This window comes from Microcebus murinus, chromosome 6 (genome assembly GCF_040939455.1).
Source record: "Microcebus murinus isolate Inina chromosome 6, M.murinus_Inina_mat1.0, whole genome shotgun sequence".
NCBI classification, from domain to species: domain Eukaryota; kingdom Metazoa; phylum Chordata; class Mammalia; order Primates; family Cheirogaleidae; genus Microcebus; species Microcebus murinus.
Genome location: NC_134109.1, coordinates 105904521 through 105916780, shown reverse-complemented (window position 1 = coordinate 105916780; position 12260 = coordinate 105904521). Strand labels below are relative to the sequence as shown.

The 12260-nt window shown below is 37.5% G+C and overlaps 1 protein-coding gene across 2 annotated transcripts in view; it reads left to right on the top strand.

Moving 5' to 3' along the window:
* The window catches only part of UACA (uveal autoantigen with coiled-coil domains and ankyrin repeats), a 96885-nt gene that overhangs the window by 52094 nt on the left and 32531 nt on the right, over positions 1-12260 (top strand). For both annotated transcript variants that reach the window (XM_012768314.3, XM_012768315.3), the window contains exon 3: positions 2731-2819. In XM_012768314.3, coding sequence (XP_012623768.1) covers positions 2731-2819 — 89 coding nt within the window. The remainder of the gene's footprint in view (positions 1-2730; positions 2820-12260) is intronic.

Below are 12260 nucleotides of genomic sequence, written 5' to 3'. Positions count from 1 at the left end.
AAAGCAATTTACATTTAGTAAGTATACATGTTACAAAATATTTATTTTGTAATTACAAATACAATTTGTATCAAATGATTCTTTTTGTTTTTAATTTTGAAATTTAAGATGAAAGTAACATGTGCTCTTGACCTCAGTGTGGTTTCAAAATAGAAAGATTTTAAAGCTAGCCATAGTCTCTGCAAGGATCTGTTTTCTTCTTCATCACCTCTTTCTTAGGGTACAGCCCTTTGAGGTCCCAACCTAAGATGGGGCAGGTTCACCAAGGATCCGCACTGCCACTTGGAGAGCTGTGGACTACAGTTCCTGTTTCCCCATCCCCTTAAGGCAGTCAAGTGTTGCTCAGCCTCCCTACTGTTTTCTCTGGAATCAGCAAATGCTCTTAGGGGAAAAATGACCTCAAACACTAAGCTCACCTCTCTAGGATTCCTTCCTTTGCATCCTGGAAGGAAGTGAGCTGTCAAGTTAGCTCACTGATACCTGCAAGCTGATGTTATTATATTTTGTGCATCTTTTCTAGTTGTCCTCAGAAGTACTGTTTGTCCAGATTACCTGTATCTCCCATTATGGGAGCAAAAGTCCATATCTTGTTTTTAAAAGAAGAAAACTCAGAATTGATTTTTTAAATGCAAAAGAGTATTTCTATAAAGCAATTTTTCAAATTTCCTTTACAACGCTCTGCATACATTTTAATCATTGATGTATCTGCTTTCCGAAGCACATATATTGTTTTTAGCACATGAGCATTAATAATGCATTGTAGATTTGTTTTGATTTCTGCCTGTTTGTACATCATCATAATGTTGATAATTTTGAAGAAAGAGGTTTTCCAAATATTGTAAGCTAAGAAATGAAAACAAAAAAGCAAACAAAAAATGGTATCTCCAAGATTATTGTTGGGAGACTTAGTACCTTTGCTTCAAGGAAATTGGTATTCCTCCAAAAGCTGTAGTGATGCCTTGCATAGTATAATTCCCATCTTCAGTGTTACAGAGAGATTATGTGATGTAGTCAGCCTTATAGTAATTTAACACATTGATTGCCAAACAAAAAAATCAGAAACTTTTCCTTGGGGCCACAGTGTTTTATTACAAAAATAGAATAAAAAACTTCAAGTATAATTCAAAAGTAAACATAAATAGAAAAATGAAATGTATTGATTTCTATTTATTTAATTCATGTTTTTAGAATTAAATTGTCAATATTAATTGTAACAATAAGAACATCAGCAAGTAAGATTTTATATATGCTTCATATGTTCCTAGAGTCAAAACTAAAGTGAGTTAAATACAACTTTCATGGCAGTTAAAGTGTTAATTATTCTAGTATAAGGAAATTTATCTGATTCTTAAGACACTATATTTCTTTCATCAGAAGCATCATTCTTTCTAATTCAAATTATACACAAACCTGCTTTACCTAGTAGTGCTTGGTCTCTAATTTGCATTTATATCCATCATAATACTAATAGGGTTGGACAACTGAGTCTTGTAATATCTGGAAATGAATTTGTAAGCTATCTTCAGATTTTGTCTCCAAGACTTTAGTTATTCAAATATTTGAGGAGCCACCATCTATCTGGCACTGTTATTGGTTCTGGGGATATAACAGAAAGCAAAACAGGTTAGAAAATCCCTGCTTTTATTGAATTTGCAGTTTAGTGGGAAGATATTGATAGACTATAAAAAACATAAATAATGAATTTGTATGTTACAAAATATTAAGTTCTATATAGAATAATAAAGATAGGGATGAGAGAATATCTATAAACACTAAAATTTGGGGGGAATGGGGAAATGTAAAATTTTTAAATGATCTGGTTAGGAAAGACCCTTACTGAGAGTGTGCTACAGAGTGTATCTGTATCTGGGCACCTTGCCTGTCATTTGTTTCCTGACATCAAGTGATTATTGTACTTGTTTAAGGCCTTAGTTCTATTTCAACCTGAGTTCAGCATCATTTTCCAAAAACTTCTATTATATTTACCAGTTTGGATTTGATAGAGTACCAGACAATGTCAGTTCTTACTGCACACAAAATATTTCTGTAAATGTTTGTTAAATAATAAAGTATTAGATGATCAAGGAAATAATGGAATATTTTGTTAACTAGCATCTTGAATTCTTGATGGCTTTAGGTTAGTTTTTAAACTGGCTTTACTTGACTTATTAGGAAACTTGTTTTATGGCTGTTCGTGTGAAACTTCAACCAATTGTACAGGTCTTTGAGCAAAAGGACCTGCATGATTCATCCAATCATACAGGTCTATGACTAGGTGGTAGTTGTTGGTACTGTTTGGGAAAAAGAAGCCACCAATTCTTTTGTGACTTTTAAGGTAGTTTAGTCTGTTGTTTTGAAGGCTTTTCTATATACGGTTTAGTTTGATAATTCTTAAAAAAAGGGATAAGTGTTTTGATCTGTCTTTGGCCTCAGCATTCTGCTGTAATTTCATTCCTTTTGCTAGTTTCAGACTATTTGAAACTAAATAAAATAAACGATAGAAAATTTTCAGTGCATTTATTAAGCTCCAAGCACTAGTGCTTTTGCTGTTGAACTAATAAACTATAGAGTTAATGATATTATAGAATAAATTTTCTCTCAGTAAGGCTATTGCACATTAGAATATAAAATGTGTGTATTGAATAAAGGGTGACATTAATGTAACATTTAAGTTGACCTTTGGTAGTTTCCATGGCATAACAATTATTCAAATATTTTCTTTTTGTTTAGCTTCCACGTTGTGGCCTCAAAGGGGAATCTTGAGTGTTTGAATGCTATCCTAATACATGGAGTTGATATTACCACCAGTGACACTGCAGGTATGTGTGCCTCCACAGTCAATTACAAAATATTAAGAGGATACAAGCGTTGTTCACTGCTTATATTTTTAATCAGACCTAAATGTGATTTGAAAAGAGAAGTCCTTAAATTTCTGTTTTTAAATAGTTGAGAAAAGGCTTACCTCTGAGGTAGTATTGTGGGGAAAGTTCAAGTATTGGGAATTTAGGAGAAAGGATTACTTCACTGATGAGCATTTGGAGACTGAAGTCTAGTGCTAGTATTAGTAGTAGTATTGGATTCTAAAATCTCAGATTTTGAAGAACTGTTACGTGTTACTTAGTTTATATTCATATACTGTTGAGTATATGAATCCTTTCTGTTGTGAAGTTATTTGGTATTTGGATTTTTTTTGTGGTAGAGAAGTAACTGCCTTGTAACAACATCAACAATAAGAAGACTAGCTGACATTTATATAGCTATTCTGCTAAGCACTTTACCCATATTAACTTTTTTGTTTTTAGAGCACAAATTGTTTTTATTTTTATTTTTTTAATTTCAGAATATTATGGGAGTATAAATGTTTTGGTTACATGAATTGCTTTTGTATAGTTTGAGTGACAATTATGAATGTGTCTGTAATCCAGATAATGTGCACTGTACCCATTAAGTGTGAATTTACCCATCCCTTCCTTTTCCTCTCACACCTGCTTGATTTTCATTGAGTTTTACTACCACATGTGCACATGAATATTGATCAGTTAGTTCCAATTTAATAGTGAATACACGTGGTGTTTTTTTTTCCATTCTTGTATATTTCATTTAGAAGAATGGTCTCCAGTTCCATTCAGGTTGTTACAAAAGGTATTAGTTCACCTTTTTTATGACTGAGTAGTACTCCATGGTATACATATATCACATTTTATATAATAATCCACTCATGAATTGATGGACACTTGGGTTGATTCCACATCTTTGTGATTGTGAATTGTGCTGTAGTAAACATTCAAGTGCAAGTGTCTATTTGATAAAATGACTTTTTTTTCCTTTGAGTAAATATCCAGTAATGGGATTGCTAGATCAAATGGTAGGTCTACTTTTAGTTCTTTGAGGAATCTCCCTACTATTTTCCATAAAGGTTGTACTAGTTTATTCTTGCCAGCAGTGCAGATGTGTTCCTTTCTCTTTGCATCCATGCCAGCGTCTGTTGTTTTGGGACTTTTTGATAAAAGCCATTCTCTTTGATTTGCATTTCCCTGATAATAAGCAATGTTGAGCATTTTTGATGTGTTTATTGGCTGTTAGTATATCTTCTTTTGAGAAGCTTCTGTTCATGTCTTTTGCCCACTTTTTAATGGGGTTGTTTGATTTTTTTTCTTGCTGATTTGTTTGAGTTCTTTGTAGATTCTGCTTATTAGCTCTTTATCAGATATATAATGTGCAAATATTTTCTCCCATTCTTTAGGTTGTCCATTTGCTCTATTGATTGTTTCCTTGGCTGTGCAGAAGCTTTTTAATTTCATCAAGTCCCATTTATTAATTTTTGTTTTGCTATGATTGCCTTTGGAGTCTTCTTCATAAATTCTTTGCCTAGGTCAATATCTAGAAGAGCTTTTCCAACATTTTCTTCTAGCATTGTTATAGTTTCATGCCTTAGGTTTAAGTCTGTTATCCATCATGAATTGGGAGTGGTGAGGGGTGCAGATCCTATTTCAGTCTGCTACATGGGGCTATCCCGTTTAACCAGCATCATTTATTGAATAGGACTTCTTTTCCCCAGTGTATGTTTTTGTCTGCTTTGTCAAAAATCGGATAGCAGTATGAGGATGGTTTTATATCTGGGTTCTCTGTTGTGATCTATTGGTCTATGTCTCTGTTCTTGTGTACCCTGCTATTTTGGTTACCATAGCCTAGTAATATAGCTTGAAGTCTGGTAAAATGATGCCTCTTGATTTGTTCTTTTTGCTTAAGGTTGCTTTGGCTATTGGGATCTTTTCTGGTTCTATACAAAGCATAGAATTATTTAGTCTAGATCTGTGAAAAGTAACGTTGGTATTTTAATGGAGATTGCATTGAATCTGTGAATCACTTTGGGTAGTATGGACATATTAACAATCTTGATTCTGCCAATCCATGAGCATAATCCATTTGCTCATGCTTTCCAAATGTTTTTCCATTTGTTTACAACCTTTGTGATTTTTTTTGTCAGTGTTTTGTAGTTCTCCTTGTAGAAGTATTTCAACTTCTTTGGTTAAATATAGTCCCAGGTGTTTTATTTTCTTTATTGCTATTGTGAAAAGTAGTGAGTCTTTGATTTGATTCTCAGATTGACTGTTGTTGATGTATAGGAATACTACTGATTTGCATACATTGATTTTGTAGCCTGAGACTTTGCTAAATTTATTTATCAATTCCAGGAGTCTCTTGGCAGAATCTTTAGGGTTTTTAGATATAAGATCATATCATTAGCAAAGAACAATAGTTTGACCTCTTTTTTTCCCCATTTGGATACCCTTGATTTCCTTCTTGTGCCTGTTTGCTCTGGCCAGTACTTCCAGCATTGTATTCAGTAGAAGTGGTGATGGGGGACAACCTTGTCTGGTTCCAGTTCTAAGAGGAAATGCTTTCAATGTTTCTCTGTTCAATATGATGTTGGCTGTGAGTTTGTCATATATGACTTTTATATTTTTGAGATATGTTCCACTATGCCTGTTTTGTTAAACATTCTTATCATAAAAATGTGCTGATTTTTGTCAAATGCTTTTTATGCTTCTATTGAGAGGATCATACGATCTTTTTTTTCTTTGCTTCTATTTATGTGGTGAATCACATTTATAGATTTGTGTATGTTGAACCATCCTCGTATCTCCGGAATGAAGCCCACTTTGTCATGGTAGATTATTTTTTGATTTACAGCTGAATTTGGTTTGCTAGGATTTTACTGAGAATTTTTTGCTTTTATAGTCATAAGGGATATTGGTCTGTAGTTTTGTTTTTTTGTTGTGTCCTTTCCTAGATTTGGTATCAAGGTGAAATTGGCTTTGTAGAACAAGTTAGGGAGAATATCTTTCTTCTTGATGTTATGAAATAATGTCTGTAGTATAGGTACCAGTTATTCTTTGTAGGTCTGGTAGGATTTGGCTATAAAACCCTTTGGTTCAGGACTTTTTTTGTTGGGAGATTTTTTATTTCTGCTTCAATTTTGTTACTTAATATTGGTTCGTTCAGGAATTCTGTTTCTTCCTGTTTGAATCCAGAGGGATTATGCGTTTCCAAGCATTTGTCCATTTCCTCAACGTTTTCAAGTTTATGTGTATAGAGATTTTTAGTATTCAGAGGTGATATTTGGTATTTCTGTGGTATCAGTTGTAATATCCCCTTTTTAATTTCTGATTGAGCTTGTTTTCTGTTTCTGGTTAATCTAGTGAGAGGCTTGTCAATTTTGTTTATCTTTTTAAAGTATCAGTTTTTTGTTTCATTCATCTTCTTTCATTGGTTTCATTTAGTTCTGTTCTGACATTAGTTCTTTTTTTCTTCTGGGTTTGGGATTCGTTTGTTCTTCCTTTTCTAAGTCCTTGGGATGATTCATTAGATTGTTGATTTGTGATTTTTTTTTTCTTTTGGATGTAAGTATTTAAAACTATGAATTTTCATCTTAGGACTGCTCTTGCTGAATCCTGCAGATTTTGATAACTTGTATTCCCTTTGTCATTCAGTTCAAAGAATCTTTTCATTTGCATCTTAATTTCCTCCTCAAGCCAACAATCATTCAACAGTACGTTGTTTAGTTTCCATGACTTTGTGCAGACTTGAGTGTTTCCATTGGAATTGATTTCTAATTTTACTCCACTGTGGTCTGAGAAGATACATAGTATAATTTCTATTTTTTAAAATTGATTGAGACATGTTTTGTGGTCTAGGATGTAATCAGTCTTTGAGAATATTTCATGAACTGATGAGAAGAACATGTATTCAGTAGTTTTGGGATAGAATTTTCTGTATACCTCTGTTGGGCCCATTTGTTCTAGAGTTCTAATTAAGTCCATTGTTTCTTTGCTTATTTTCTGCTTAGAGGTTCTGTCCCCTTCTGTCACTGGGGCGTTTAAGTCCCTGGCTATTATGATGGTACTGTTTATCATTTTGTTTAGATCAAGTAGGGTTTGCTTTATGAATCTGGGCATACCTGTGTTGGGTGTATAAATATTATTATTTAGGATTTTTATGTCTTCTTGTTGAATTGTTCCTTTCATCATTATATAATGCCCATCTTTGTTTTTGCTGATTTGGAGTCTATGTTATCTGATATGAGAATGGCTACACCAGCTTTCTTTTGGTTTCCATTTGCATAGAATATTGTTTTCTATCCATTCACCTTGAGTCTGCATGAGTCCTTGTGGGTTTCCTGGCACAGCAGATACTTGGCTTGTATTTTTTTTTTTTTATCCATTCAGTCAGCCTATGTCTCTTGAGTGGGGAGTTTAAGCCATTCACATTTACTGAAAGAATTGATAAGTCGGGAGGATTTCTGTTCATCCTGTTGAGTAGGACTTAATTGCTTTGTTTTACCTCTGGAGCCATTATGGTATGTGGGCTCTCACCATTAGCTTTCGGGTGATTTTACACAGGTGGGTGTCTGTTATGCTGATCTGTGTATGATGCAGTTCTGAGTACTTTCTACAGGGCAGGTCTGGTTTTGATAAATTCCCTCAATGTTTGCTTGTCTGCTAAAGTTTATTTCTCCCTCAGATAAGAAAGTTAATTTTGCAGGGTTCAAAATTCTAGACTGGCCTAGAATTTTGAGAAGACTGAGAGTGGAGCCCCAATCCCTTCTGGCTTGTAAGGTCTCAGTTGAGAAGTCTGCAGTTAGCCTGATGGATTTTCCTTTGTAAGTTTTGCCTCATGGCTTGCAGGACTTCCTTCTTTGTGTTGACTTAGGCTAGTCTGATGACTGTGTGTCTTGGTGATTATCTCTTTGCAGGTGTTCATTGAGCTTCTTATACGTGGATGTTTAAATCTCTAGCAAGACCCGGGAAGTTTTCCTCAATTATTACCGCAAATTGGTTTTCCAACCCTTGTGTGTTTTCTTCTTCACCCTCATGGATGCTTATATGATTCCTTAGTTTGGCCTCTTTACATAATCCCATATTTCCTGTAGCCTTTGTTTGTTCCTCTTATTTCTCAGTTCTTTCTCTTTGACTGACTTGTTTAACTCAAAGGTGTTATCTTCAAACTCTGACATTCTCTCTTCTGCCTGATCTAGCCTATTCTTAAGGCTTCCCACTGTATTTTATATTGCCTTTTCATTTCTAGAAGTTCTGTTTGATTTTGGTCTTTTAAATAATTTGATTTCATTAGTGAATTTTTCATTCATTTTCTGCATTGGTTTTGTGGCTTCTTTGTGTTGGGTTTCCATTTCCTCTTGTATTTCATTGAACTTCCTTACAGTCCATATTCAAAATTCTTCATCTGTCTTTTCAGTCTTTTTGTTTTAGTTGTTATCCATTGGTAAGGAGTTATTGTTTTCCTTTGAGGGTGTCCTTTTCCTCTGATTTTTCATGTTTCCAGAGTTCTTTTGGTGATTCCTTCTCATCTGGCCTCTCAGTCAAGATCTGGGGGTGGTAGGCCTGGCTTACTTGCCTGTCTCTGGGTCTCCGAAGATTGATCCCTGAGCATGACAGCGAGAGGAGTGCTGGTCCTGAGTTGCCTACAGGCATGTTCTAGTAGGATTGTTGAACCTCTTGGGTCACCTATGAAGAGGTCTTCACATTTTCCAAACAGTGTGTAGGGAGTTAGGTCCCCCAGCTTAATCTTAGAGATGGTGGTTGGTACTTGTGAGTACAATCAGCTGCTCTCTGTTTGCTTTAGTTGGAAGGCACTATGCTTGCTTAGCTATGGGGTTGTTCCCCCTCTCATTGATTGAAGTTGCATGGAAGAAAAAGCTACTAAGATGGTATTTTGTGCCCTTGGTAAACTCTGGTTCTCTAGGTGAGGCACAGGAATGCCTGAAACTACTCCTGTAGCCTAGGAGCTGTAGGGAGCCTGGGATCCTGTAGCTCCCAGGGGTTTGCTTGATCTCTCCTCCCCCTGAGGTGGGGGAGAAGCAAGACAAATTGTAGCTGGATTGTGAGAGGCTGAGAGGCTTGGCAAAGCCTTGGTGGGGCTCAGAGGTTGCTTATTTGGCTGCTGGGGGAGCTGCTGGTATGAAGTTCAGGGCAATCTCTCGAAGCTGGGAAGGCGGTTCCCAGGGGAGGGGCCTAACAGCTTTAGTGCTCAGTCCCCAGACAAGGCTCTTTTTAGTCTTGTCCTCTATTGCAGTTTCTCTGAGGGATGGGCATTAGCGCCCTCCCTATTCACTCCCTGGGACTCCCCAGCACTCTCCCATCAGATCAGTCCACATGAGTTCCCTCGTCATCTAAGACCAGCTTTCAAACTCCCCTCAGTCTGTATGTGTGACCCACTAGCGTGTGTCTCCACAGGATGCTGGCAGCAGGTGGGAGATCCCAGTTGTGTGTGCCTGTTCCACCATAAGACCCCAAGGGGAGGGAAGTAGGCCTCTCTGTCCACAGGGGCCTCTGCCAGGACACAGTCCTTCAGGGGAGAAATGGCTGCTGATGGGTTTTTTGGGTCCAACTGCTTTCATTATTGCAATAATGGGGGGAGAGGCCACTGGTCCTGTTTAGCTGGTGTGCCCAAGGTATTTTATTGTCATGGGGACCATGGGCTAGGCTAATTCACTCCCAGTGTCTCACCCCGGTCCAATATGGCGATTCTCCAGCGACAGTGGGTGATGGGCATGCTCACAGATCTCTGTTCCTCAGCCCCCTCCACGCTTTCCTATTGGTTATGTCCACAAGGGCTTCCTTGCCACCCAAGTGTGAGAAGGAGATCCCTCCCCTGTGACTTCCTACACCAGTCTCATGTTCGGGGGCCAGCTGGGTCTGTTCCACCTGTCTAAGCTGCCAATGCATGATTCCGTATGATCCTGCGAAATGCTGGCGGGCAGGAAGTTCACAAATTGCAGTAGCCCTGCTTTCATTGGTGGGCTCGGCTGGGAACATGCACCTGCCATAGAGAAGCAGCTGGTTGTGTCCTCGTTTTCAGTATTCTTACCATTGCAATGGGCAGTGAGAGGCTGCAGTTACTAACCAGCTGAGCTAAACTTACTCTCTCTGATGCTGTGATTGGAGGAGGTGCAGAGGAAGAAGTATCTAGCTGTAGGAAAGCCAGCACTCCGGTCTCTAGTGATATTCTCCCGTGGAGTCCCTTTTGAATATCCGAAGTCCTGGGGTTCACTGGTTCACCCCACTATTCCTATTTAGCTGCCGTGCCTGGGCTCATGGAGGGTGGAGGTGCCTACAAAATATGATTTATGTCCCACTGTTCACTGACAATACCTAGATGGATGGGGTAGGGGAAGCCGCCCTTATCCTTTTACTGGGCTGTGAGGCTCTCTGGGTTTGGTCTGTGCCACTGTTTTCTGTTCTCTGTTTTCTTACTTTTACAGTTTTTCTTGGTTGGGTCCTCAGATGTCTCTTTTGTCTCTCCTTGTGATCCACACCTGAGCTGCAACTGCTTTCCACTTCCTCAGTCCAGTATTCTACCTTTCAGCTGGGACTATCCGACAAGTGATGTCTCTAGTTGGCCATCTTGGCCCACCCCCCATATTAACTCATTTTATCTCACATGAACCCAGTGAGGTTGTGAGGTACTGAGCTGTTAAGTATCTTGCCCAAGGCCCTTCAGTAGATGAGTTGCAGTCAGAATCTATATTCTTTTTTTCTATACTTTTTATTTTTATTTTTTTTAGACAGAGTCTCACTTCGTTTCCCAGAGTAGAGTGAGTGTCGTGGCATCAGCCTAGCTCACAGCAACCTCAAACTCCTGGGCTCAAGCAATCCTGCTGCCTCAGCTGGGACTACAGGCATGCGCCACCATGCCTGGCTGATTTTTTCTATATATATTAGTTGGCCAATTAATTTCTTTGTATTTATAGTAGAGACGGGGTCTCACTCTTGCTCAGGCTGGTTTCGAACTCCTGGCCTCGAGCAATCCGCCCTCCTCAGCCTCCCAGCGTGCTAGGATTACAGGCGTGAGCCATCGCGCCCAGCCTATACTTTTTTTTATTTCAGCATAATATGGGGGTACAAACATTAAGGTTACATACATTGCCCTTGTCTCCCCTCCCACCTCGATTCAGAGTTTTAAGAGTGTCCATCCCCCAGATGGTGTATATCACACTCACTATGTATATATATATATACCCACCCCCCCTCCCCCCTCCAGAATCTATATTCTTAACCATTATTCCTCACAAGGACACCATTCTGTGTTTGGTTAGCTATATTTATAAAAAAATATTTTTTATAGTCGGTTGAAATCTGTTTGTTACTTGGTCTTCTGCTTACACTTACTCGTACCTATGTCTGTCCTTTAAAATTTTACAGCATAAGTTTGTCTGCACATCAAAGGTAGATGTTTAAGTATTTGAATGTAGCTGTCGCTTTTCATCAGTGAGCGTGCTAGTTTTCTGTTCTTTGGGATGCACATTCTTGCATTTGTGGGATTCTTGACAGCTTCGTTCTCTGCAGTTCTACTTTGTTTATTTAACTAAATATAGGAGTTGACCTACAATAGAGATTTTTCTTTACAAGTTTTTACCACATGACTCCATGTATGGGCAAACAAATACATACTGTTACCCAGCATTGTGTTTAGAAATGAAAGGGAAGGAGAGATCACAGTTGAGTTAGTGAGGAAAATCTTTACCTAAAGATACATCAAATTCTAAATTGAAGACCAAATTCAATTTATCTGTCACCTTTGAATAAACAAAGAGATGTGTTTATTGCTTATATGTGCTTTCCATTCATGTAGAAGAATATTTACTTTAAGAAATTTTGGACTGACTATACCTTTTCAAAATTCTGAAGACTTTATTATTTACTGTGCTGATTCCAATTCAAAAAAATATCTTTCTTATTTTTGTCTGTGTTCTTTCTGCTCTGGATGTTTTGCCTACTGGCTAATCTAGTGACTTTTGCCCTCCTTCCTTCAGTGCAGATTAAACTCAAATGCTTTCCCAAGCTTAGCAGACATTATTCCATATATTGCATCCCAACATACCCTGCTTAACTCTTCTTGTCTTTTGTTTTTGCTGTTATTTAGTTATCTTTTCATTTGATACGTTTGTCCGTAGAGTTGTCCTTTCTTGAGGACAAGGACCTTTTATTACTTGCTACAGTGTCTTTATAATCCAAATGTGGATATTTGATAAATATTTGGTCATAAATCTTTGTATATATTATTTTAATTTCTTTTTAATACAAAAGTATATTTAAAATGACCAGATTTCAAGTTTGTGCAGTTTTGAGGTATTTGTTACTTAGGTCTTACCAGGTATGCACCTTTGTTGTAATTTATGTTGATATGCTTTAGATCTGATGTTTCCTTGATTTTATGCTACCATATCTCAAGTGGTTGGA